We start from the raw sequence: 26,705 nt of genomic DNA, 5'->3' as shown, positions 1-26,705 counted from the left end.
TAACCATAGCAACGGTGATCTTTTCACGTAGGAAGATATCACGTGTTCCGGCGAAAGCTCACTTGGTATTTCATTCGTTTTTAGCTCATTCATTCAAGGAGGTGCTTTATTTGCCTTATTGGCTTACATTAGGAACCGGCCAATTTTTATACGGAAAAGCGAAGCGTTCCTTTCGTGACTGGCCATTTGTTTAATTTTCTGGTGGTTTTATCTCTCATCTGTTTGGTGACTACGCAAATATTATCATGTGAAAATTAGACTAGATGAAGGCTTGAAATTCTGTTAAGAACGATTGTGGCCGCTTTGTTTAAAACCAAATGCAATGGCTGCTTCGGTAAAAACAAAAGATATCAAGAAACGGGTAAGGAATATTTCACAATAGTACAAATGACCGTGAAAGATGAGGATTACTAATATTTTGCTGCTAGAGCAACATTGGATGCCTGATTATGCCCACTCGGCCCACCCTCCGCCCCACAAACACACACACACACACACACACACCAACAAAGGTTACTCTTTCGCCTTATGACCTCAGTCCATCCCACCTTCAGCCCACACAACCTTTTTTCCAAGTCCCATCACGATGAATGCACAAGTTTTCTTATCACACAACTGCCCAGAAATAAAAGAAAATTTACCCCTAAAGTCTTGAAAGTTCACATGAAGCGAATTCAACGTCCATGGCACCCACTGCTCTTGTCTCTGACAGGATCCTTCGAGCCACGTCGCTCTCACAGCATTCCAGTGGTGTTTGACCTTTGTTATTTACAAGCTTTGTATCTGCACCGATATCGAGCAATATCTCCAGTATTTGTTTCAAAGTCACCACCTGTTTACCCCCCGGCGTAAAAGTCACAGCTAAATGAAGAGGAGTTTCTCCTTCAAAGTTTACGGTATTCAATCGCACCCTGCATGTAAAATTAGCTTTGTGGTTTTAACGCAGGGAGGCTTGCACACAATTCCCGTAGTTTTTGCAACAAATGCCGCTAGATGCAGTAATGTATTTCCATCGCGGTTACGAATGTCTAAACGCAGAATTCTTAGAACATAGTTGATTATTTCCTTCATTTCATCCTCGTTATCCTCTAAAACTTCAAATTTGGTGTATATCAGTAGAAGATTTAGAAAACAGTAAAGCATTTTCTCTTTTTCTCATTTTCTTGCCCCTATTGCAATTTCCCAGTCTCTAGTTTTTCTGTCAGTTTTTTGAATACTGCCTTAATGTGTTTTCCATTTGAGCACCGTTGTTCCATTGCCATGGTAACATTTGAAGCTCGTACGTAATAGGTTCACCACAGTTCATGGCTATTTCCATCGATCGCTTATACAGACCAATACAAGATTCGTAATGCTCAGAGTCAGCTAGAACAGTCCCATAGGATCTGATATCTTTCAGGGCCCAGTTGTTCAAAGGGCGATTAGTGTTTTTAATCCAGGTTTCTATATTTCTCAGTTCAAAAGCAGTTTTGGAATAATTTTACCCATTGCTTTTAGAGCATTCAATTATCAAATTGTACTCAGAGAGAAAGAAACTGAATTTGCTCCTCAAGCTTTCAGATCTGATATCAAATTTCACACTAACCCTAGGTTATCTTAACCCAACTTTGAACAACCCAGCCCAGAAGTGCTGCAGAGTCAATTCCAAGGAGTCTCTCCTTGATCATGAGACCCTCCATGTGGATAGCATGGTTATCATCTTTTAACAGAGAAAATTCCCCAAGAGTTTGACTCTCTGTTCTAATTTCATAATCTTCCACAGGTTTTATGTTCTTTTTAAGCAATGGAAATGACGGGTCCTCGTACCTCTCTTCCATTGCACGCCTCATACAACTGAATGCTTTTTCAATGTCATAAGAATCAGGATCATTTGCAATAGAGGAACCAAGAAGTTCGAGAGCGTTAATTTTTTGTTCCTTGGTACATTCGGGTCGATTGATATAATACTCGACCATCTCATATTTGCTTCATTACTGGCTGCTAGTAGTGGGGTCAAACGTTTCTTATTTTGCCTCTCTTTTACTCCAAGAGAAAGAAGCCTACCGACAACTTCGGTGTGACCTTTTTCTGCAGCATAGTGAAGACATGTGTCTCCAGTCTTGTCTTGCAAATGGGGATTTGCGCCATGTTCGATTAGATAGGAAGCAACATCCATGTGACCATTGTAGCATGTTATCATCAAAGGAGTACTCTCAAATTCATCTCTTGCATTTACATTAGCTCCGTTCTTAGCCAAACAACTAACAATATCAAGATTTCCATTGCAAGCAGCAGCCTGAAAAGGAGTCGAATTTGTTGCATTTCTGCCGTCTACGTCCGTCTTGTGATCGATTAACAATTTCACAATATCTAGATGACCAGTAGCAGCAGCGGCCCACAAAGGAGAGCAACCTTCAACGGCTTCGTCGGTGTTAACTTTCACAGTTCCTCGTTCTTCAACATCTGCTTTGAAACTCAAAAGAATCTTTACAGAGTCTAGGTTTCCATTTCGAGAAGCAGTTATGAGGGGAGTTGTATTCTCGTCGCCATCTTTGGTCTTGGAATCTAGAGCAGTTTTCCTTTCTTCAGTGTAAAGCCGCTTTAAATGATTAGTCAGATCAGAAGAACCATCACGAGCAGCTTCATACACTTTTTGTATCATGGATTGCTTATTACCCATTTTCGCTACACTTAAACGGGACTTTCCGTCCCCTCTAAGGTTTCCATGAAAGAAAATACATTAGTGATGAGAAAAAACAAACAGAGCTTTTTAACGTCGCAACCTCTCCTAGACAAGCCTTTTTAAACTCTACCGTCACGCCAATGTATGTACTAATCAAGTACAAAGAAGCCGATGTTTCATTCCCATTCCTTTTGAGAAAGAGGTAGTCATTACCTCATCCGGACAAAGGACACGAATACAAATTATTTTCGTAATTGTTTAATTTCAGTTACAACGAACTCCCGTTAGCGTTACACTGTTGTTCTTAATATGCATGGTCAACAATGAATTTCGCAACCGCATTACGCTAAATTTCCACAAGTTGTCAATCATTCATCCTTTCTGGGAAAACAGGAAGTCCGAAGCGTATCATCTGTTTCGAGGAGGGGAGGAAGAGAAATTCAATGATAAATTGAAGGGCACTTCTGTTACATTCATTCCATGTTTACACGCACGTGAATTGGAATCTTTTTAAACAATTCATTTTTTATTTAGTTCTGTTCACGAGGGTTTGCGACATATTAGAGGCCAGTTGCACTTCTTGTATGCATTGTTGTTAGATTTCTTCTTCAGTTTACCGTCAAGTTGTTCAGGGCATCCCGTCGATGGTAGAAAATGGAGCACAAATATAAAGCTCTTAAAGCTAGCTTTTCTCTCTGCTCTGTTTCGATGCACCATGTCACACTTCGTTTCACTCATCTTACTGTCACATTTTTTTCATTTTGTTGAAGTTGGTCACGAAAAGTAGGCGTAAATGGGATTGTTTACTTCTTTCCTTTTGTTCTTTAATCAGCCTACTGTTTTACTAGTGCCAGAAGCGAGTAGCACCCTTAGCTAGTCAGTATCAAAAAGCTGTTTGCATTCTTCAAGGGCATGTTCAGTTCCCAGTCTACTAAATTAATTTGTGGACGGCTCATTCCAGACCATCTTTGCAAGAGACCAGCAAATTTACGCAGTTATTTAGGAAAATTGTAACGAGTGTAGTGAAATTGTGGAATGAATTACCAACAGACATGAAATTTCCTGCGATGCAAAACATGTTCGAAGACCAGGACTAATCAAATGGGCTGCCAACTAATTCCATTTTTATCAAAGGCTCCGTTTTGAAGATCTGCTATTCGCAAACGGCAATAATATTATTTATTTATTTTATAGTATTTTTATAAATAAAACTTGTCTCACTAACTGCTTCATAGAGGACTGAGCACATCAGAGCGAGAGTAAGACCATAAGCAAAATTATAACTGAATTCTCGAAAATGATTGGCTATCACCATTCCAATTTGGGCACTAACAGGACAGTGTAAACGTCATGCTTGTAATTGGACAGTGTAATCAGTGCACGCGTTACGCCTGTTTATAAAATGTTCAGAGAATTGCGCGCGCAGCGATTGGTCAGAACGATTTCACTATAAATCCATAAAGTACGCGCCTTACGTCACACGAGTGCACTGTTGAGATACACTGCACGCAGCCTACGTCATCGGTACGTGCGCGAGTAATTCACGATACATTTTATAAAAGAAATTGAAAAACTTGTTCCGCGAGCATTGTTGAGTTATATAGGCACTTGGGAATTTTTAAGAACACTCGAGAAGTGTGAGAAGCATTAATGGGACCGAGTGGAGTCCAATTCGGTCCTTCAAACTCGAAAGGTGGTGTTCGATGCAACCACGCTAAGTATGAACTGTAAGCAAGTAGTTTTTTGGATCAAAATTCGTGTATTAAAGATGAAGTCGAACGAAAGAGGTCAAGTAAGTCCCTAGTAAATCCCGAGGTGTCGTCAGGTTACTCCGAAAGTTTCCGAAAAGTCACAAGCTTACTTTCTCACAAACCGGATAGCGGAGTAGTTAATGGCTTTTCTATTTTTTTGTTAACCACAAAAACGATCTTCGAAGTAGCCTGCGTGTAGCCGTACCTTCCCCTCCAAAGGGTCAGGGGGTGGGGGAGGGGGAGGGGGAGGGGGAAGGAAACGGCTACACGTAGGCTATCTTCGACGCCAACAGCTCAATCGACGGTGAGAATGCCCCACTAGATTGAAAACAATGGAACGGGAGGCGGGTCTCATCATCCTTATGCACCATCATGTTACTATATCTAGAATGGTGTTTTCATATAATCCCCTGGGTATCAAATATTCAGTCCTATTCACACAGGCGGAGAACTCTTAACACTCAGCCTGTAGCGTTACCCATCTGAAGTCGACATGAAGTACACTGTGTTTCTAGTTGCTGTATTTTTCAGCTGCGCTTTTGGCATAGACACCGTTCCCTCTTTGAATGTGACAAAATATCTTGGTAGTTGGTATCAGGTAAAGCTGTGTACAGTGATGTTCATGATTATGTAACTGCATGTACAGCTTGTGGACTACTTTGAGGGACGAAGTCTTTTTCAACGCAAGGCTTTTCAATGTTTTAACTGTGCAACAACGTATGTCAAAAACATTTTAGGATTGTATAATGCATAAACGATGCCGTTTAAAACCCATTTATTCGCACAGCACGACATGGCCGATACAAGCCTGAATGAAGGTTACGAACTTGTCGAATACATGCGTATGACCCTATGCTCTGCAGGGAAACAAAATTTCAACTCAAAAATACTGCATGTTCCATACAATAGACATTGAGCACTAGTTTAAAAAAAGCCGTCGTTTGATACGTACTTTCGTCTGATGTGCAAAGGCCGACAGGAAGTTAACAAGGCCTATTTACAGAAAGGTAATTCTTTACAGTATTTATTCGGCAATGATAAGTGGAATCTAGGTACTATAGTCAAAGTCTGACGAAAAATTTAAGTATCTGTGTTCATCAGCAAATGCTGCTCGTTTTCTTCTTTGAGAAGTGTTGAGTAAAGCACCAGTAGTCACGTTTAAGTGGATCGTAAATCTTTGATTCACGTTTCTTGCGTGCGCATGCATATCATGCGATTATTCTCCCTAGGGTGTAATAGAGTGAAATTTTCTCATCAACACCTTCCCTTTGATGTCATTTCAATTTCACTTTCTTCATTTTTGTTTTCCCTGTGTGTGAACAGATGTACGCCGACCCCGCAGTCATGGCAACTTCTGAGCGTAACGCAGTTTGCGTGACAGCGGATTATAAGTGAACATTCGTACTTGAAGAGATTGTCTAGCATACTACTGGTTACCTAAGCCCAATTTAAAATTGTTCTTACCAAAATTATTTTCAGACTCACTCCGGAAAGATGAAAAAATAGGAGTTCTGAATAGAGGGAGACTCTACACACCGACAGGAAAGGAAAGCTGCATCACTAGGTTTGCCTACATGACCGACCCTAACGAACCAGGAAAGCCAACACTGCATCTGGACGGCGTACCTTTCCTCGGTTCATGTAAGTGTCAACGACGCGAAGCTATTACGTAAAGAAAGGGATGCAGCGTTTTCTTGAACGTAACATACATGGTTAGTCTGAGGTGGGAGGGAACGATCCGAACTATCATGAACGAGAACGAACGAAAGAGAGGGATTGGGGATCTCTGAATACCACAAGACATCAAGCAATGATTACACACAACTGCGCAAAAAGCCGGTTGCAAAACACCGATGTCGCAATGTCTTTTATGCTTGGGTACTGTAGCCTGTGCTCCAGTCGCTAGCATACCGATGCGAGAAGGTAAAAAAAAATGAAATAAATAATTTATTTACTGACAAGCAAAAGCTAACGGATACGTTTTCTTCCTAACAGATTGGGTGGTAAAATTAGGACCACCTACGTTTGGTGAAAAAGGTCTTTACCAGTACTCTGTGGTCACAGATAGCAAGCAGATTATGTTGCTTGTGCTGACGAGAGACGTAGAAACATTCAAAAGCCAATATGATGAGGAAGTGAGAAGTTTTTTTATAGGAAAACGGCTTTACTCACTTCTACAACAAGCCTGTAGCCACATTACAGGACAAGAAATGTTTGTACGGAGTTGAAAAGTCCTCTCCGTATCAGACAGTGAAAGAATTTCTACGATATGAATAGACATTTCGGCCACAGTTGTAGCTTTGAAGATGAAAAGAAATATAGCAAATAAAAAATCAAAGATGTGATTTGATGTGGCTTGATACACCTCAGTCTAAACCACAATTCAGAGGAGAGGTCAACGTTGTAAAACTTAATCTCGGTTTAAAATGTTGATAAGACTCAAAGTTATCATTTGAAAAGATTTGATACACTCTATCACAGCGATCATGAAAATTCCGCTTTGAAGTAACCGTTGAAAATGAAAAGAGGCATAGGCAAGAATGGTCACATGACAACCCCCACCCATTTACAATCATGGGACTAAGGTGCTATAAAAATCCCGGTTAGACGGTTAGTTAAAAGAGACAGCAATTAAATCATTATTTGATTCGCTCTTGATTTACGATAATCTCTTGCAACTACAGACACTACTGCCGTCGATGTAATAAAAATATCAATTTTTCACTAGTGTTTACATTAAAAATATACAATAAATAATTCAGCCAGTAGGCTTTAACTGTCCTCCCCGGTTTCTTCTTTAACTCCAAGGTGATGTTTAATGAAACGATGTCAAGTATGAATTATAAAAAAGGAGTTTGAATTACCCCCGAGGTGTTTTCGACAGTCTCACTTCGTCAGATTGCTCCGAAATCTTCCGAAAAGCCGCTGACAGACATATGTACTTGTACATACTATAGAAGAGTATTTACTGGATTTTGAAATAACTACAACCACGCTATCGGCTCAATGATCAGGGAAAATGCCCCACCTGGCCCCAGGGAATTGAAAATTTTAAAAAATACAACGGGAGGCGGGCCGCACAGTCACTGCTACATGTTACCTTATTTAGACATGGTGTTTCGTATAAACCTCAGAGTGACCAATCTTGCGTCCTTTTCACACACGCGCTGTAACCATTTAGAAGTGCTTGGCTTGTAGCATTGCCGTTCAGAAGTCGACATGAAGTACACTGTGTTTCTAGTTGCTGTATTTTTCAGCTGTGCTTTTGGGATAGACACCGTTCCCTCTTTGTAGCAAGTAGCAAAGGAAACATGTTACCCCACTACAGTCAGGGGTCGTGCGGGCAGCTTTTTCTACTACCCTCCATTAAAATTAAATAATTCCTATGGTTATTTACACGAACTTACAAGTTTTCGGTCCTCTGGTAATTTTCCAAACTCGTAGAAACATGTCATTAGTATGTACCGTGATTCTGTAGCGGGTAAAAACCATCTCGCAACACTGTCGAACTGACGCAGACAATAAAGTGCAAAACAAACAAAATCTTCCGCCCGCCTTAACAAAATTGAAGCTTCATTCTTGAGCGACTTTGCGAAGTTCTAAAAAACCCAAATTATCTTTAAGATATTGGCCTGTTACGCAGTCATTTTCAAGGGAGGTATTTCAAATACTCTAAACTATCTTCAGAGTTGGGTGAGTCGTCGATCGAGTTCAATAAGTCGAGTGATCCTACGATGAGAAATTCTCCATCACAGCTTTAACTGGTTCGCTACTCTCGAAGCGATGTTCTTGAAATTAATAGAAGTGCCTGCGATTCGTTTAAAACGTACGCCATTCAATGACAGACGAGGCAGTTTACAAACCTCCATTTCCCACTGAACATGATTGGCGTCAGCGGGATTGCCATGGCAACAAAATAAAAGGAAATTTTCCCGCTGTTCATAGTCACAGCTGTTAGATTCCAATACTCTTCTAATTTCATCCATCATTTCTTGTGGTTCCATAGAACTTGTAGTGTTCATGCCCCACGTGAAACGAAGAGAGCGAGGCTTCTCGCCCAGTGATGTATCATTCATTGATCTGTACCGTAAACAACAATAAATTATGTATCAGCTTTGCAAATTCCTTCACTGCTACCAGAAAAGAAGGAGACAAAGAAACAAAGAGTCAACAGCAAAATATAACGAAAAGTCACAAAGATTGTAGAACTGTAATTTACGAGTCAAGGAACAAACCATCTGCAAAAATTATAAGGTTTTAACACTCAAAGTCAACCCACGTGCGCTATGTTATGAAAAAAGAAAGTACAGGCACACCATGATGGTCACATTTTTAAATTAAGAACAAACTGAAAGCGCCAACTTCGATGCTTGACAACTAGGACAGGAAAGCAGCTTCTTGCCTGACTGCTCACAATTAACTCATTGCACCAATCAGTCACAAGGGCCATGAAGGAAACTATGTTCTTTCCCCTAACACCCGCGATAGCACTATATAGTAAATCCAGTAACCTGAACCATTCGCCACTGAAACAATCAAAGCGAGGCTTGGCAAATGAAATTTGCACAGCACTAGAATAAGCCGCTGATTGGTCCAACCAAAAATTAAATTTAGCAGCACAAGCAGCTGATGGGTGGGACGAGTACTGGTCTCAAATAGCATGGCACACACGCCGCTGAACTAATCAATTGCTAGGTTCAGTTCACTGACAGTGTAGGGCGTTCGCGCGACAAGCATAGACTAGCACTAGCGAGAGACTGGTCCAACTGCACATGCGCAGATTTGCCAACACCTGCCTTTTTCTGTGCTTTCTGAGCGACAGCCTAGCAAACGTTCCTCGAAGAGATTTACGCCTGGGGCTCATACGGGGCTTTGGGTCCGGATAGGCGGACTTTACCCCAGATGCACTACCACCTCGGGCCCTTGAACGCAACAACACAGCTCGTCAGACCCCTCGCCATGTAAGCCACAATAAATTGAACCCCAATGACTTAATTTGACCGGCAAACAGCCGTGACTTCGATACACCGTGCTTTCATTGTTAAAACAGAATTCAAGTGCTAGTGGCTTCCGGGTGCAAACAGTAACAATCAACTATTCTGCTAATGTGGGGTTAAAAGTGCGTACAACGCCCGTGCGGCAAGGAATGACGACCATCTCGCACAAACAATGACGATAACTCTTGAACATAACGCTTAAATAATTTTTCCACGACTAAATTTTCTAACATTCGGTTCAAGTGAGGGGAAACTCCTCTTGAGGTCTCCTATTCCGAAAACTGCTGGTAAAACAGTTGCACAGGTCACGGTTAGAGCCAAAGTGGGGAAAAGTTACAAGTGATCGTGAAGCTTTCAGTCGTTCACGATTGCTGCCGAATGCTCGAAAATAACACGGATGGTGTTTGCCCTTTCAAAGTAAAAACGTAACAGATGTTGGGGAAAAAACTGAAAATTTTTCATTAATAGCTGATGAAATCGTATGTGGACTAACGAGTAAAACCGAGGACGATGCAGTGAGTGATGATATAGGAGAGGAGTGCACTGGGAAACGCATGCGATGTTTGAAATAATAATACGATCTGACTAAAATAAAAGTGAAAAATAACTAGCGGTGAAGAAACACAAAACAACGTGTACTCGGAAGGTTTTGAGACCCCAACAGTGCGTGTTACATGATCATGAGCTTAATCACACGTTAGTTACCAATCCCTCTCCAAGTGGTTATACCATGACAATTATTAAAATAATTAGTCCACATCAGTTTTGATTAAGTCAGCTATTAATTAATCTACTGTTACATTACTCCGTCTACACATCACCAAAGCCAACCGTTAATAGATTAGACACCGCGCCAATATTAGACTGGGCGACAAATGATTAATTAAGTGTTATCACTGTAAAAAGACCACACCACTTCGGAAAAAAAAAACACAATGCACAGAAGTCACGGCTATGAAATATTCCTTAAAAATTTCTAGCATTGCCAGCTCGCGTAAAAGATTTTGTCCGCGAGGGGTCTGAAGCTGAGCTTTCCAAGCTGCACTGTTCCATCCAGAATCCAACCCAGAGAAGGTACCACATGACGTCACTTCCGGCGAACCGAACGCAGCATAGCGGCAAAAACGACTTACCGTTCCCTTCGTATGAGGATTTTGCCTCGAGATGGAATCAGCTTTATGAGGCAGATTTTCAAACAAATTTTTTTTGGCAACGTCATGCAGCAATGGCCTTCTCCGAGCTCCAAGCTTTACCGCTGTTTACGTTTAAAGCATTTAACTATGGCAGTAGGAAGTTGCCAAATATGTTATTTACCACTTAATCTTCGATAAAGGATATCATGACTAGGATATTATTGTAAAACAATTTTTATCTAAATGCGTTGATTTATACATGTTTCTTTAAAAACAAATCCTCGTTAACGTTACGCATTTTTAAAACAAACAAACGTCACGATTACAGTGACTAGCTTCAGCTGTCACAGAAAAAACCTCAAGACAGATTAACTATCACGTTATTATAACACATGACAACTGCTACAAACCAAGACCCCTGATTGAACTGCCGATAGATTCAGTCAAACGGATTCGAAAAAACGAGTTTTAAAATCTCAGTATTTATACATTTAAAGAAGCAATCATAAAACTGAATATTGCTCGTTTACTTACCCCCGAAAATCTCATCAATTACATCAAAAGTTAAATTATAGCCTAATTTTATTAACTGAGCCTGTATTACAAGCACAGCAAAATATGATAAAATTAAAGAAAAAGATTAATCCCAAAAGAGTATAACGTAGGTTTGACTCGTCAAGTTTCAAATTCTTATCACAACAAGCGTCGTTTTAACACAGATATTCCATTCAAGTTATCTTTGAGTTTAATGGCTTTAGTTTTGGTATTACGCAGAGTCAAACTTTATTTTCTCATCCAGGTACGGAACAGTACAACCTTCTGAATTTAAATGCAGCCGAAAAGCCAAGCGAGCAAACGAAGAGACCGCAGTTAAAATGGCTATTGACGTGTTCTTCTCGACCAACTAAATTGAGTTGATAATGAAACAAGACTCCCAGCCAAGGAAAAAGGAAATTCCAATACAGCTTCTGCTTGAAAAAAAAAAAACTACAGCAAGCTTTGAATGCTTCAGAAAAACTTTCCTTGTGGCCTGTTACATGTTCATGTTCATATCGACAGAAAACACTTGCGTATGACTTGCAAAACTAATTAACGCGTAATTAAAACGTTTACGTTTGCATGTACGAACGATGTGGAAATAGCGCTTATCCACGAGAACAAACATTCTCCATCGCTTGAGCCAACGCTTAATTTTCACAACCCTTTTTCCCGAATTAAACAGAATACTTAAGTTCTTCTTGGCAAACAGTGGATAACAAAGGAAGAACTTGTAAACGAAGGCCAAGAACTTTCAAGTGGCAAAATTGTAAACACGATGACAAGCGTTCTACAGGTTCCCTTCAGCTGTACATGTATTTTTAAATTCATTTCCAGTGTTGAGCAAGCTGAGCAAGAATTGTTCAATTTAGGACACATCTCATGATCATTTCATGTGTGTGACAAATGAAATCATTTCATGATCTGTGTCACACACATGACACACACAGTTTCTGCACATCCCGACCCATTATTATTTTGTTACTGGAACACCACCTTTCTACTGCTAAGGTTACTGAGTATTATAAGCACTGAGAAGTTCCACTAACCCCTGACCACTGCCTTCCATGCTCCCACGTGACATTTCTCTTGGTTCTCTTGGAGACAGGGCTTGATCCATTGGTCTATGAGAAAAATTAATCACGTCAAAAGCATCTTGTTGCAATTGTAAAACATATTCATCCCTCAAAGAAAAAAGTGGCGCAGTTATCATTGCAAAGCGAAACCTGGTCAATAAGAATGAAGTCTTATACATTATAGCATATTCATACTGAGCCAAGAAAAAGCCAGTTTACACAGGCCATTTTAGTTCGAAGGTTATTGTGTTTCTTTTCAAAACCAATCTTACATTGGTAGTTCGAGTTCACCAACGATGTCTTCCATACTTGGTCTTATCTCAGCATCTTGTTGCAGGCATCCCCGAATGAGAGCTCGAAGCACGCCGTTTGTCACCCTGGCAACTTGCTCGTTGCACCTGTCAGGATCTGGTAATTCCCTGATGCAAATCTCACAGAGGAGAACTCCAAAACTGTACACATCAACCTGAGCTCGAAAAGACAATAATAATGAAAAGTTGAAAATGCATGAACGTGCCAGCTAGTTTAAATTGCTATATTTTTATTTCTCGTTTCCTTCCCCTTTCTTTTCTTTTCTTTTTTTGTTTTAGCAGTCTGCTTACGTCAGAGGAACGTTGCCTCGTTTCTATGCAAGCATTTCACTCATTTTAGCCCAATGAAGGGAGAGAAATATGTTCGACCTCTCTCAGCTGGTTCAAGTTAAGTTTTTCATGATCTGTCCGGCGGCATATTCCTTACAGACTAATATTGCATAAAACACCCGTCCAGTTTACTAAGGACAAAGGTTCAACTATAGTCAGAGATCAGAAGAGATTTTTTGTTCCGAGCCCTTCACAGATGGATTTTCAATCTTATCATGAATAAACTTCATAGCAATCACAATCAAACAATTGAGAAATAGAACTCCAGTATTCAAATTTCAGACATACCTTGACAGTTTGATGTTTAGTATGCGCTTCAGGTGCACTGTATATCATAGCACCTGGACCAACTGTCATAGTATGTTGCAAAACATTAGCCGTGCCATAATCTGACACTTTGCCTCGCCATTGGTCGGCTTGCCGCCACAGTAACACATTGGCACTGCTGATGTCGCGGTGAATGATGGGGGATGGTTTCTGTGAGTGGAGGTAGTGTAATGCTCGAGCCACATCCAGAGAAATGACAGACACTTCAAGTGAAGAAAGAGGCCGCTGTTCTAAAAGTGCTCGTAAACTAGATTCCATGAGCTCTGTTACAAACAAAGGACTTCCTTCATCGTTTGTTGCCCCAATGAACTGCAGCAAACAAGGATGGCGGCATCTGGCGGCAATGTTCGTCTCTCGTTCAAACAATCTACGGTTGTGATCAGAAAGTATCAACTCGTGTATCTGTTTGACGGCGACAGCGCAGCCACAGTATTTGCCTTCGATAACACTTCCCCAGCCTCCCTTTCCAAGACATTTGTCTGTCAGCTGAATCTGATCGCGTGGAATAAGCCAATTAGGAGTCTGACAGCGTGAACGGTCATTTAGCGCCATTTGAGCTGCTGAAAGATACTTCTCCAGTTCGTCTATTTCGGGCTGTTTGGCCCTCAGAAGTCTTTCCAAAGAAGTAAATTCTTCATTTTTTTCTTGTAGTTGCCCTCGGACACTTGTCAACTGATTTGTTATCTCACTAACTTGTCCATCTCTTTCTTGTAAATGCCTCCGGACATCTGTCAACTGATTTCTTATCTGCCTCAGCTGTCCATCTCTCTCTTGTAGTTGCCCTTCGACGTTTATCAACTGCTGTGTCTTCTCTCTCAGTTGTTTATCTTTCTCTTTTAGTTGCCCTTGAGTATTTGTCAATTGCTGTGTCTTCTCCCTCAGTTCTTCATCTCTCTCTGTTAGTTGGCGATCTTTTCCTGATAGTTGTCCATCTTTCTCTTGTAGTTGCCTACGGAAATTTATCAACTGCTGCGTCATCTCCCTCATTTCTCCATCTCTGTTTCTTGGTTGCTCTTGAACGTTTTCCAGCTGCTGTGTAAACTCTCTAAATATTCCTTAGATGATGAAAATAGAACAAGGCATTTTTCAGCTTGTCTCACAGAGCGTGGACCGAAAAGCCAAAACATATTCTTCTCTCTCTCTCTCTCTCTCTCTGGGTAAGTTTTATATCAAAAGACTTAGGAACTAAATCATTTGGAACTTCATTATAGATTACTCCATTTTAGATTACTTGGCACCCAGCCTGCTATCCTTGTAAAATATATATGTAATATATTCAGTTCTCCTCCTTTACCCAATATTGTTACCTAAAAGCTCATAACGGAACTCGTCAGTCTTCCTAACAATTATTTTTCTTTACAAATTTGTTCCTCAACAAGATCCTCTTACCTGATGTCTCTTTAGTATCCCTTTTAACATTCTCATTTACGTCTTTTTCGGTTTCAGGAACAAATCTTTCCCCTCCTCCTTCATCGACTTCACTTCCAGTTACTTCATCCTTAGAAAAAAATGGAAAACACATAGCAACTTAGGGGATAAAAGCATTTTGGTACATGTACATTGGGTTTCCCCGCCAAACGAAAATAAAAACATCTGTGCCTTGCTGTGTTTTTTTCAGGAACTTAAATATTACGTTTTTACATGATTTGCTTTAATTAAGTTTAACAGAATTAAAAGACCTATGCCATGCTTAAGTTGAAATAGGAACTTAAATACAATACGCTTTTAATGGACACTTTTTAAATAACTTTTTACTAATTTATCTAAGGCCACTTTCATAATTAATAATTTCATAGATTTTTGGTTTGCCTATTCTCCAGTGAACCCCCTGAAAACCACTGAGGTCTCTACTCAAAATATGTATGAATTCTTGTTGTTATTTCAAGGACTAGCCAACGGACTCTATTCATACAATTTAAACTATTGCTATATCAGGAGTATTCAGCTCTTTGACCCGTTACAGAACATGCTACGTGCGAGTTCAAACCATTGATTTCTCGGATGTTTGGACGTCATAAAGACCCATAAGTTTATCCTGCACACGAATTATGATTCATTTTAAACTAACTCCTATTGTGATGATTCCATTATAGCAAGTTGCCCTAGAAATTTAAGCTTCAAGCAGTTTATAATCTTGATAATATCATATTATATTTTTGTTGTACATTCGGCAAATGTACAACAAATAGGACTGACCACTCAAGAGAGAGAGAACCAGGTTAAAAAAAGGAAAGGTTCTGCCTTCAGATAACAACAGCCCAAATAGGATTGAATACCCAAGAGAGACAGAATCAGGTGAAAGAAAAAGGAAAGGTTCTGCCTTCAGATAACAACAGCCCAAATAGGACTGACTACACAAGAGAGACAGAATCAGGTGAAAAAAAGGAAAGGTTCTGCCTACAGATAACAACAGCACAAATAGGACTGACTACCCGAGAGAGACAGAATCAGGTGAAAAAAAAGGAAAGGTTCTGCCTACAGATAACAACAGCCCAAATAGGACTGACTACCCAAGATAGACAGAATCAGGTGAAAAAAAAGGAAAATATATAAACATTTTAACTCAGGCCTGATTGTTAACCCGCTGATGAAAACAACAACCATGGGAACAGTTAAAGTTTATTGGCTGATTAATTTAATTCGACTAATTAATTCAATTATCTTATGTAAACATTGGCGATGCGATCTATCAGTAGATCACTTTAGTGAAAGAGAAAACCATACTTTCCTGACCGAAAAAACTTGAGAAAGTCACTGCCACATATCTTTAGTTTTAAGAAGTCGAAAAGCTTGCAGTCCATGAAATACCTTCTGTGGTACATCGTTCCGGGTCAGAAAACTTAAGAGGTTTCCTATCAAAGATCATCGCGTTAAAATGCAAATATTTATTGAGCGACTGTGTGGCGAAGCTTGACATGAGAATGGAAAATTGGAGAATTTGGCTCGTGCAGGCAGAGAAAGATTTGAATCACAGCGTTAAAATTTGATGAATTTTGCGTTTATTATTCGGCGGAGTTGGATGGTTACCATCATTCTGGGTTTATTCGTGACTTACTTTAGTCCCCGCATTTCATCCGACGATTTTAGTATTTTCAATTTTTCACGGCATTAACTTGTTCCAAACTCTTAATCTCCTTAACTCTCCATGTTAAGTTAACAATGAAAAGCACTCAACAGTCGTGTCGCCTCTTGTTATTCATAAAAAGATGAGAGAGGTAACCAGGCGTAACGAAACATAATCAACACAAGATCCTATGGAAATAGGAATCAAGTATTCTCCCATTTCAATAGGATGCTTACTGTGATAATGTAAGGAAAATATACAAAACGTTAAAAATCGAACCTTTCTTACCTTTCTGGCCTCGATGTTCATGGCACCCAGACCCAGTCTTCCTTTCGCAGACAGGATGCATCGGGCATCGTCAGTCTCGCAGTAGTCCATAACTGTTTGACCATTCTTGTCAACAAGCTTTGTATCTGCGCCCAGATCTAACAACAACTCCAGCATATCTTTCAAACTTTCTACTTGTCTAGGTCTTGGTGCAAAAGTAACGGCTAAATGAAGAGGAGTGTTTCCTTGGGCATTAACGGAATTCACATCACACCCTGCATGTAAAATTAGCTTCATGGTCTCAACACAGGGAAGTTCGCAAACACCTCGCCAATTAGCTATAATGTCTCTAGGAACAGGAGTCTTATGCCATGCAGCCAAGTGCAAAAGTGTATTTCCATCACGGGTGCGAGGTTCTAAACACAGAAATCTTTGAAGAAGATCAATCATGTTGTCATTTTTCATTTCCGAGGAGACTTGAACTTTGGTGTACATCACCAAGAGATATAGAGCATTAAAAAGCAACGTCTCTTGCGCCTCATTTTTTTGCTCTTCTTCCAATTCTCCACTCTTCAACTTTTCGGACAGTTTCCTTTTTATATCGATAAGTTTTTCAAAAATGTTCTCGATAGTTTGTGAACTCAAACTGTGACCATTCTTCACCATTTCTGAAACTAGATCAGTGAGGCTTTCAAGCTCCTCTGTTTTTGGAACATTGCAATTCATGACTATCTCCATCGATCGTGTCCACAAACCAACACAGAGTTCGTACTGTTTCGTTCTAGCATAAACACACGATTTCTAGGTAACGAACAGTCTTTATTTGTAAACTAAGTGCGCTCTCATGTAGATATATGTGATCTAAAACCTTTTGCGATTAGATAACATCGACCGCTGTATCATGTGTCACCTGAGGTGCACGTGATCTCCGAGTGTGCTCTCGTTACATCCTTTCTTTCATAAGAAACAAAACGAAAACAACGGAACAATCAAAACAAACATGAGAAACAAAAAAATCAAAACCACTATCCAAAAGAATCAACTAGTCAAGTCCGGTAATGTCTTTGTCTCTCATGACACTGACTCAGGTTAACGAACAAAGTCTTTCAGATAGGACGGGGGCTTCGTTATTCGACCACTGCGAGTCTGGTTGCCTTTGGAAGCTTGCGATGTTAGATCAGTCGCAGGCTGCTCGATCGCTGGCTCCTGTGGCTTCGCTACTTCTGAGCTGGAGTGACCACTGGCGTTAGTTTCTTGTTCAATGTGTTTAGATGGCGAGGGAAGTTCTGTCTGCTTGGGCATCTGGGTTGTTGGCGTGTGAGACTCTTTTGTAGTTGCTTTCAGATGCCTTCTATTTCGTCTAAGGGCAGAGCCATCTTCTGTGAGGACTTTGTAGGATCGCATGTTCACCTGTTCCTGAACAGTGGCTTTCTTCCAGGGCGCCTTGGGGTTGCTTGTGGGCTGAATGCGCACTGAGTCTCCAGTTTTCAGTGGTGGCAAATCTCGAGCGTTTCTATTGTAGTAAAATGCCTGCTTGGTTCTTGTCTTCCATTTTTCTTCTTGGACATTTTCGGCGAGTTTGGGTTTAAGGAGCTTCTCGCTTGTTGGGAGTAGGGTCCTTGTTCGACGACTCATTAGTCGTTGTGCTGGACTGCTTTTCATGCCTTCTGAGGGTGTGTTTCGGTGGTCGAGGATCGCGAGCCAAGGATCTGTTCCATCTTTGTTAGCCTTCTTAATAAGCCTTTTCACAGTCTTGACTGCGCTTTCCGCCATACCATTGGACTGCGAATGTCCGGGACTTGAGGTTAAATGATTGAATTCCCAATCTCGAGCAAATCTCCTGAATTCATCCGAATCAAACTGTGGGCCATTGTCGGAAAACACAGTGTTCGGGATGCCATGCCTTGCAAAGTGTTGCTTCAATTTGTAGATAACAGCTTTAGATGTTGTACTGGACTCCAACCTATCGACTTCCCAGTAGTTGCTGTAATAATCTACCGTCACGAGGTAGCGTCGGTTGTTTGTCTCAAACAGATCAACACCAACCTTGGACCATGGCCGGTCAGGTACCTCATGTGGGTGGAGTGTTTCCTTCTGCTGGGAGATCTCAAAGGTTCGACAAGTTTCACACTGTCTGACAAAGTTCTTCACAGCTGTGTTCATTCCTGGCCAGAAAACGCTTTCTCTCGCGCGTCTCGAGCATCCTTCCACGCCAATATGTGATCGGTGGATTCTGGATAGGACTTCTGGTCTGAGGGATTTTGGAACTACACATCTGTCTCCTTTGAAGATAATTCCATCTTGCGCTGATAGCTCGTCACGAACGTTGAAGTATGGCGTGACGTCATTTGGGAGATCAATCTTGGTCTCAGGCCACCCTTCTCGAATGACTTTCTGAAGTGCTTGCATCGTGCTGTCTCGCAGACTTTCTTTACGGATATTGTGTAGGCTAGCTTTGCGGAGTGGCAGAAACTCGACCATATGTATTTCTTCAACTTCTTTGTCGATGGTTAGCACTTCATCGCGCGATGTGGTGTTGGGAAGGGGTGCTCTAGAGAGTGTGTCTGCCAGATACATGTGCTGGCCTGGCTTGAAACCAATTTCGAGGTTATACTTCTGCAGGCGAAGTAGCATTCGTTGTAGACGCTTGGGGGCGGCCACGAGGGGTTTGCGGTAAATAACTTCAAGTGGTTTATGGTCGCTCTCAACAATCACTTTGCGACCATAAGTGTATTGGTTGAACTTCTCGGCTCCAAACACTATGGCTAGCAGTTCTTTCTCTATTTGCGCATAGTTGCGTTCTGTATCCGTCAGGGATCGCGATGCGTATGCCACTGGCTGACCATTTTGTAAAAGCGTAGCTCCAAGTCCAGTGTCCGAGGCGTCGCATTGAAGTACAGTCTCTTTGGCGGGATCAAAGTATCGGAGGACAGGTGCTTGGGAAGCTGCTTCTTTGATCTTCTTAAAGGCGCTCTCATGGACGTCGCTCCAGTGCCATTCTGCATCCTTGCGCGTTAGCTGTCGAAGAGGTTCGCAAATGTCTGCCAGCTTTTTTAAGAATCTCGTCAGGTAATTCGCTAGACCAACAAGCCGCTGTACACCTTTCACATCTGTTGGTCGCCTCATGCCTTTGATGGCGTCTATTTTGGATGGGTCTGGTTTTAGCCCATCTCTTGTTAACACATGACCAACGTAGGGGATTTCTGTCATCTTCAACTTGAACTTCTCCTTGTTCAGTTTCACTCCCTTTTCGCGGCACCTTTCAAGTAGAGTTACGAGTTTTTTGTCGTGATCTTTCACTGCTTCTTGCACAGTGTCACCTTCACCCGAGATGAGGATGTCGTCTGCAACTGTGCGCACACCGGGAAGGCCTTCGATGGCTTGATCCAAACGATGTTGGAAATATTCCGGTGCGGGTGATATGCCAAATGGCATCTTCAGCCACCGGTACCGACCAAATGGAGTGCCAAACGTTGTTAGATAGCTTGAATCTTCATCTAACTCGACATGCCAAAACCCGTTTTTAACGTCACACACACTGAAGACTTTAGCTTTTGACAAGTCCGGCAGGAGATCGTCGATAACCGGAAGAGGGTAGTGGCTGCGTTTCAAAGCTTTATTTAGTGGCTGAGGGTCGATACACACGCGAAGCTTGCCGTTGGGCTTCTTAACAAGTACCAAGCTTGAGACCCAATCTGTTGGAGTGTCAACTGCTTTTATAACACCAAGTTCTTCGAGACGAGTGAGCTCTTGCTTTAACTTGGGTTTTATTGCCACTGGAATCCTTCTAACAGGCTGTTTCACTGGTTCAATGGTTGTGTCCAACTCTAAGTGAAGTTTCTTCTCAAATTTTCCTTCTCCAGTGAAAACGTCATGGAAATCTGCTGCTATTTGTCCCATCGTTAGGCCCATTGCTTCAGTCTTTTCTTGTACCAATGAGATATTCTCGTAACGCACTTTGATTAATTTCATTTTCTGCACCGTTTTGGAACCCAACAGTGGCGTGCAGTCGTTATTGACAACAACAAACTCTGTTTCGTATTCTTCATCAACCTTGGGATTTACCAGATTAACACGACATTTACCGATGGTTTCCATTTTCGATCCGTTAAACATGCTGAGGACTTGTTTCGAATGCGCGATCGGGCACTCGTTCGGTAAATCGTTTTTGCTTATCACATTACAGGTGGCGCCACTGTCGACTTGAAAACGAACGGGATGACCTTTGATCTCCATTGTTGCGAAGATTTTCGATTTGATGGGTTGACTACTGACACTTTTGACACTTTGTTCTTCCAGATTTTCGGATGAAATCGTGAAGCAGTACTCTTCATCGCTCGAATCCTGCGAAGTTTTTGCGTCTCGCACTCGGTGAATCCGTTCTTTTCTTCGTTGTCGCCCACCAAGTTTTTTGTTTACATAGCTTGGCGAAGTGATTTGTTTTGCCGCATTTCGCACATTCTTTTCCGAACGCTGGGCATTTATCTCTTGATCTCTCGTGTTTTCTGCCGCAGTATTTGCAATTAACTAACTTAGGACTGGCATCTTTGCCGTCTTTTTTCTCTTTGTGGTTGAGTGCGTTGACTTCTTCTCTTCCACTCATGACTTTCATTTGCGATGCAGTTGTTTCGGCTGATCGACATACATCGATACACTTCTGAAGATTTAATTTGGGCTCTTGTAGTAATTTCTTCCTAGTTCCCGTGTCACAAATTCCACAGACGATCCTATCACGAATTAATTCGTCGGTGAGCGGACCAAAAATGCACGTTTTCGCGAGAGTTTTGAGCGCTGTGAGATACGTGTCAAATGATTCGCCGCTTTCTTGTTTTCTATTATTGAAGCAGTATCGCTCGTAAATGACATTTGTTTGGCCAATGCAATGCCTCTCCATCAACTCCAGAACTGTATTCATTACGTTCTTGTCTTCTTCATTTTCGAACGGAAGACCATTGTAGACTTCGAGGGCTTCGGTTCCAATGCAGGTAATGAAAGTAGCTACACGGTATTTATCTTCTTGCTGGTTGAGACGTGAGGCGATTTCGAACGAATCCCACACTTGCTTCCACTTCTTCCAGTTTTCTGAAATATTTCCTGCCAAATTCAATCGCGACGGAATTGGTAAATTGCTTTGTATTCCATAGCATGGCGTCGGCGCTTGAACACTCGCTGAATCTTGAGGTGGTGTAGTAGTCATCGTGTCGAAGAGGCTACACTCCTGGTACCATGTTTCGTTCTAGCATAAACACACGATTTCTAGGTAACGAACAGTCTTTATTTGTAAACTAAGTGCGCTCTCATGTAGATATATGTGATCTAAAACCTTTTGCGATTAGATAACATCGACCGCTGTATCATGTGTCACCTGAGGTGCACGTGATCTCCGAGTGTGCTCTCGTTACACGTACTTCTTACAATCAGCAAGGACAGCTCCTCGGTAAAGTATCGGGTACCGTAGTATTGTATTGTCAGTTCCCAAGATTCTCTCTCTTATCATGAGTCCCTCAATCTGGATAGCATGATCATCACCTTTCAAGAGAGAAAGTTCGTCAAGAGTTTGACTCTCTGTTCTATTTTGATAAGCCTCCACTGGTTCCATTTTCTTTTTAAGCAAAGGACATGACAGGTCCTCATACCTCTCCTCCATTCCTCGCTTCATGAAACTAAACGCTTTTTTAATGTCATAAGCTTTAGAATCATTAGCAATTGTGGCTCCAAGAAGTTCAAGAGCATCAATTCTCTCTTCCTTTGAACATTCTGGTCGGTTGATGAACCACTCCACCATTTTAGTTTTACAATTATTACTGGCTTCAAGAAGCGGTGTTAAACGGTCAAGATTTTGTGTTTTATTTGCTCCTAAAGCAAGCAACTCACAAGCTAATTGAACATGACCCCCTTCCGAAGCACGATGAAGACACGAACTTCCCTTGTTGTCGTGTAGATTTATGTTTGCACCGTGTTTGACAAGATAGGAAGCAACATCCAGGTGGCCCTTGTAACATGTTACCATCAGAGGAGTACTATTGAAATTAGTGCATGCATTTACGTCGGCCCCGTTCTCAACCAAACAGCGCACAATATCAAGGAGTCCATCGAAGGCAGCAGCTCTCAACGGAGTCGAATTGTTCGATGTTCTGCAGTCGACTTCGGCGTTTTGTTCGATCAAGAGTCTCACAACATCAAAATGACCTTTAGCAGCAGCGATCCACAAAGCTGTACAACCCTCTATAACTTCTCCGTCAATCTTAATCGTTCCACGGGCCTCGATGTTTGCTTCATAACGTAAAAGAACCTTCACAAAATCCAGTTTTCCATCACGAGCAGCAATGATGAGAGGAGTGGCAAGGTCGTCGCCATCTTTAATTTTTGTTTCCAGAGCGGCTTTTCTTGATTCGGCGCTCAAATACTTTACCGAATCAAACAGATCAGAACCGTCGTCTCGATCAGCTTGATAAGCTGTAGTTACTACACCACGAATGGATGCTTTATTACCCATTTTAAATAAGACAAATAGAAAACCTCTAAATTCTGCTACGCTCGACTTGAACCGTGTGAGCAAAACAACAAACGCATTAACAATTTTAAGGTCATAACTTTGCATAAGCAGGCTCATTGATTTCAGCTGTCACGGTAAATAAACAGTTCATTTTGCCGATGTTTGTTTCAGTTTATATGTTGTAGAAAATAATCACGAGTTGCTTTATTCCAAAAAAGGTTTCCTGAGGCAAGTCATGTTCATAAACCTTTTTGTTTTCTAATTGAAGAAACACTCAGTTGCGTTACATTTGTCATTCGTGATGTACAGTAGTTACACCTTTTTATCAAAATCGAAAACCAAACATTCTTCCTTTCCGAGACAGCGTGGAGTGTGACACTTATTTCTGCGGTTAGGGAGGGGAGGGAGAGGGCGCAACTGATCTGGAGACGTCTACATGGAAAGGCGTTATGCGAAATATGAATAAGATATAATTTCGCCCGTTTACAGTCGAGGGTTATAAATTCACGATATAGCTTTCGCTTTTTTTCCTGAAGACTTAGAAGCAGTTCTTTCCATTCTATAGATTATGATTCATTTATGATCCTTGAAACCACTTAGACGACAGCAAAAATTTTTTTTGGGATCACTTTCTGAAGGAGCTTAGACACCAGGCTCAATCAGGTAACCAAGCCTTCTGATGATTTGTTAACAATTCTATACTCACCTCCCCCGACTGGTTGAAGTGCGATTGGATGGGGACAGGGAAGGGAACATTTTTGTTACTTGCGCGAGAAAAAAACCAATGAGAAGTTATCTATTTACCCTATTTTTTTTTTAATTTTCGCGTGAAAGAATATTACCTTATCTCGCTGCGCTCCGTTCGAATACGAATCTTCTGCCTTTGGCTAAAATACGCTTTCTTCGTGAATTCTAAACTCTACTCACGGTCAAATGGAACCGAAGGGAATTTCAAACCTAGAAAATACTTGCTTCTGAATAGTGTCTTAGCTCTGCTCTCGGTGACGTTTTTCCGAAGGACTCGCTAGATTGCAGAACAATCGCAAGAAGTGCACCTCGTCGAGTACAGGTCTTGAAAATGTATTCAATGTTAAAAGAAATCCTAGCAGGCAAACAAAATTAACCTTTCGGTGAACTACGTAATTGAACCAAGTACTTTTTTTAACGGACCACAAAATTCGTCGTAAGTGTAGTAATCCGCTTATTTATTCTTGACATTAAGCTTATTTCGACTTAATAAAGCAATTGGTATCAATCATATGAAAATACGTATTTGACAACTTGATAATCTTGTTAGAACGTCATAGGAAGTTGTACCTTCAAAGAAGCTACGTGTAAAATCTGTAAGGCCTTTTCACTGTTTATGGCGGTAAATTTATATTCACCGTGGAAGCTTTGCACGTCTTAGTTATTTGCTTGATTATTTTTTGACGCTGTTGTGTTGAGCATCCATCTGAAGTGTGCATGACTGAGTGTTCAGGGTGCAAAGAGTGAAAACGGTACGCAAACCTAATAATTTCGACCCCTCCACCCCTCCCTGCTCCACCCTCTACAAAAATGAGTAGTTTCTGGACCATATTGACTTGAAATTTTACACTTGATAATTCCTAAATTGACTGATGCCTCACACAAGAGAAAATTATTTTCATATCATATCTGTGCACCACTGAGGCCTTTCATTAACAAAAAGGCTATTCTGGTATGTTCCAATAATGGCTCTGGGTCAGATGCGTTTGCAACAAAGGATGGAAAAAATGAATTATTATTATTATTATTAACATTATTATCATTATTATTATTGTGTTACATACTCTTAACCAAATTTGAAACTTTACCACTCCCCTCCCCCAAAGCAGCTACATGTAAACAATATAGGGCCTTTTTTAAAGTCCTCACAGTTTAATGCCTCAAGGCTTGCTGGTTTGGCAGTCAGTGGAAAAGTAATGAAAGAAATACATTCAGTTGGATTTAAATGATTATAATTAAGATTTAAATATCAATTCCAACTGAGCAATGACTCACGATACAGAAAACAAGACATTGATTGCATTATATTGGGTGGCTTGATCCAAATGAGCCAAGAAAGCTTTTTTTTGTTGTTTTGTTTTGTATCTAATCATAAAAAAGCCCCATATTCTGTAATTATAAGTCATAAAGTGAAATTCAGTACTCTAACTATATTCAATAGACCTTACTGCAGTTTTCAACACCACCTTAATGGGTTGGTGGGTAGGCATGACCTTGCAGTATTTGTACGAGAATCCAATGTCAAATAATCTTTGTGAATTATATTAGGTGGCTTGAAGCAAATAAGCCAAGAAAGCATTTTTTTTTTGTTTGGTACCTAATCATAAAAAGCCCCATATTCTGTAGTAGTAAGTCATGGAGTGAAATTCAGTACTTTAACTATATTCAATAGACCTTACTGCAGTTTTCAACACCACCTTGATGGGTTGGTGGGTAGGCTTGACCTTGCAGTATTTGTATAAGAATTCAATGTCAAATAATTTTTGTGAAAAATTCTGTTATGATAAAAATATCAGAAATATGGCAAACGTAAGCAACAGTTGTAAACGTTACAGGAAAAGGATTCTTCTGTAAAAGAATTTTCTTCTTGCAGACTAAAATTTCCTGAAAAAAAATAACAGACAATGCAAGGAAAATCTATTACAAACAACAAGGCAAATTAAAGGACAGGTACAGCCATAGCCACTATGAAGTAAGCATCCCTACCACTCCCAAAATACATTATCAGTTGCCTCAGATGTCCAGGCAGTCCAGGCAGTCCAGGCAGTCCAGGCAGTCCAGGGAACAATTTAAACATTGACTCAGTTTTGTGTAATCAGATTAATTGTTGCTTAGTGCATTATTTCATGACAACGTACTTCAACAAGTTAGGTAAACATATAGTATATACCACAAAAGCAAATTATTTCTGGTGTTATCGCTAATTGAGATATCAGATCAAGAAAGTATAAGGTTATTAATAAAGTGTTAAATTTTAGCTGTAAGCTTTTCGAGTTATTGATTTGACAATTTACTGTACGTTGTAAAATTACAGATAACACTAAATTTAGGTTGTAAAACACTAAAAAACTTCCTTACTTACCTTTCAGTCTCAAAAAGTTTTCCTCTTTACTGCTTTAAAAATTTGAGCTTGTGTTTACTACTCGCCGAAGTTCCTTGTATTCTCTAGTGTGACAAAAAAGGTCACGCAAGCAAGAAAAGGCTTGGGCACAAATTCAGTAGGCTTGGCTACTGAGTTGAGCCTGGTTTCTAAGCTCCTTCAGAAAGGTCAGCATTAGATTCCATCCACCAAAACCACCTCGGTCGAGAGGGACTGAGATGGAATATTTAATGACTTGCAAAACATAACCGAAGATTCTCGCCGAACATCCGAAGCTGTAAATCCCATGATTCTTGAGGAACAAACAGAAACAGCATAGCGAGAATTTTAAGTCGCGAACCATTGATGGTAGACATGCAGATAATTTAGGATACGTAAATTCTGTTGATGAGGCGCTTAAACTTATTGCGGAATTTGAAACAGGATTGACGACGAAGTTTTCTTTCTTTAAAGCTGTCAAAGGTTTCGGGAACATATATTTATATATATTTGATATAGCTCTTTAGCATTACAAAGCTTTGCTATCGCTATTGTGCATTCTCACTAGTTTGTCTAGTTCAAGTCCTCTGGCATGGCTTGGATGATACCACAATCGTGGAATCATTCGGGTTAATTTAATGCTTACAC

General features: G+C 40.7%; 4 protein-coding genes, 1 long non-coding RNA gene and 1 pseudogene across 5 annotated transcripts; 1 reads left to right on the top strand and 5 right to left on the bottom strand.

The window, feature by feature from the left end:
• Positions 1–643: 643 nt before the first annotated feature.
• Positions 644–2,659, bottom strand: LOC149034284 (uncharacterized; annotated as a pseudogene).
• A 2,140-nt stretch (positions 2,660–4,799) lies between these two features.
• On the top strand, positions 4,800–7,275 carry LOC149034283 (uncharacterized). Its single transcript, XM_089192963.1, has 4 exons — positions 4,800–5,011; positions 5,737–5,801; positions 5,894–6,054; positions 6,409–7,275. Exons 1-4 carry the CDS (start codon positions 4,907–4,909, stop codon positions 6,639–6,641), a joined length of 564 nt encoding a protein of 187 aa, XP_089049089.1. The 5' UTR covers positions 4,800–4,906; the 3' UTR covers positions 6,642–7,275.
• A 782-nt stretch (positions 7,276–8,057) lies between these two features.
• Positions 8,058–12,209, bottom strand: LOC149034282 (MAP/microtubule affinity-regulating kinase 3-like). Its single transcript, XM_089193658.1, has 2 exons — positions 12,130–12,209; positions 8,058–8,493 (listed from the first exon to the last, which is right to left on the bottom strand). Exons 1-2 carry the CDS (start codon positions 12,198–12,200, stop codon positions 8,163–8,165), a joined length of 402 nt encoding a protein of 133 aa, XP_089049784.1. The 5' UTR covers positions 12,201–12,209; the 3' UTR covers positions 8,058–8,162.
• Positions 12,210–12,424: 215 nt separating this feature from the next.
• On the bottom strand, positions 12,425–23,141 carry LOC113672881 (protein fem-1 homolog B). The gene is made up of 5 exons (XM_089192980.1): positions 21,860–23,141; positions 16,477–17,226; positions 14,514–14,622; positions 13,086–14,179; positions 12,425–12,622 (listed from the first exon to the last, which is right to left on the bottom strand). Exons 1-5 carry the CDS (start codon positions 23,066–23,068, stop codon positions 12,425–12,427), a joined length of 3,360 nt encoding a protein of 1,119 aa, XP_089049106.1. The 5' UTR covers positions 23,069–23,141.
• On the bottom strand, positions 20,786–21,652 carry LOC149034281 (uncharacterized). The gene has a single exon (XM_089192978.1). The coding sequence runs from the start codon at positions 21,650–21,652 to the stop codon at positions 20,786–20,788; it is 867 nt and encodes a 288-aa protein (XP_089049104.1).
• Positions 23,142–24,697: 1,556 nt separating the features above from the next.
• Positions 24,698–26,160, bottom strand: LOC149034280 (uncharacterized). Its single transcript, XR_016182703.1, has 2 exons — positions 26,061–26,160; positions 24,698–25,582 (listed from the first exon to the last, which is right to left on the bottom strand). It is a non-coding gene; the product is annotated as an uncharacterized LOC149034280 (long non-coding RNA).
• Between the last annotated feature and the right edge of the window lie 545 nt (positions 26,161–26,705).

Source organism: Pocillopora damicornis, chromosome 14 (genome assembly GCF_964200805.1).
Source record: "Pocillopora damicornis chromosome 14, jaPocDami1.2, whole genome shotgun sequence".
NCBI lineage: Eukaryota > Metazoa > Cnidaria > Anthozoa > Scleractinia > Pocilloporidae > Pocillopora > Pocillopora damicornis.
The sequence above is the reverse complement of the archived record's forward strand: the minus strand, read 5'-3'. Positions and strand labels throughout refer to the sequence as shown.

What these genes read in the sequence shown, in the direction of transcription:
- LOC149034283 (XM_089192963.1), top strand. Translation starts at nt 4,907, where the DNA reads ATGAAGTACACTGTGTTTCTAGTTGCTGTATTTTTCAGCTGCGCTTTT. An exon ending in GTTTGCGTGACAGCGGATTA is followed by an intron (nt 5,802 to 5,893) that starts TAAGTGAACATT and finishes ATTATTTTCAGA; the next exon opens with CTCACTCCGGAAAGATGAAA. An exon ending in CGTACCTTTCCTCGGTTCAT is followed by an intron (nt 6,055 to 6,408) that starts GTAAGTGTCAAC and finishes TCTTCCTAACAG; the next exon opens with ATTGGGTGGTAAAATTAGGA.
- LOC149034282 (XM_089193658.1), bottom strand. Translation starts at nt 12,200, where the DNA reads ATGGATCAAGCCCTGTCTCCAAGAGAACCAAGAGAAATGTCACGTGGG. An exon ending in ATGGAAGGCAGTGGTCAGGG is followed by an intron (nt 8,494 to 12,129) that starts GTTAGTGGAACT and finishes TTTACGGTACAG; the next exon opens with ATCAATGAATGATACATCAC.
- LOC149034281 (XM_089192978.1), bottom strand. Translation starts at nt 21,652, where the DNA reads ATGACTACTACACCACCTCAAGATTCAGCGAGTGTTCAAGCGCCGACG.
- LOC113672881 (XM_089192980.1), bottom strand. Translation starts at nt 23,068, where the DNA reads ATGAGCCTGCTTATGCAAAGTTATGACCTTAAAATTGTTAATGCGTTT. An exon ending in TTGCTGATTGTAAGAAGTAC is followed by an intron (nt 17,227 to 21,859) that starts GTGTAACGAGAG and finishes AGAACGAAACAG; the next exon opens with TACGAACTCTGTGTTGGTTT. An exon ending in CTAAACATCAAACTGTCAAG is followed by an intron (nt 12,623 to 13,085) that starts GTATGTCTGAAA and finishes TTTCGAGCTCAG; the next exon opens with GTTGATGTGTACAGTTTTGG.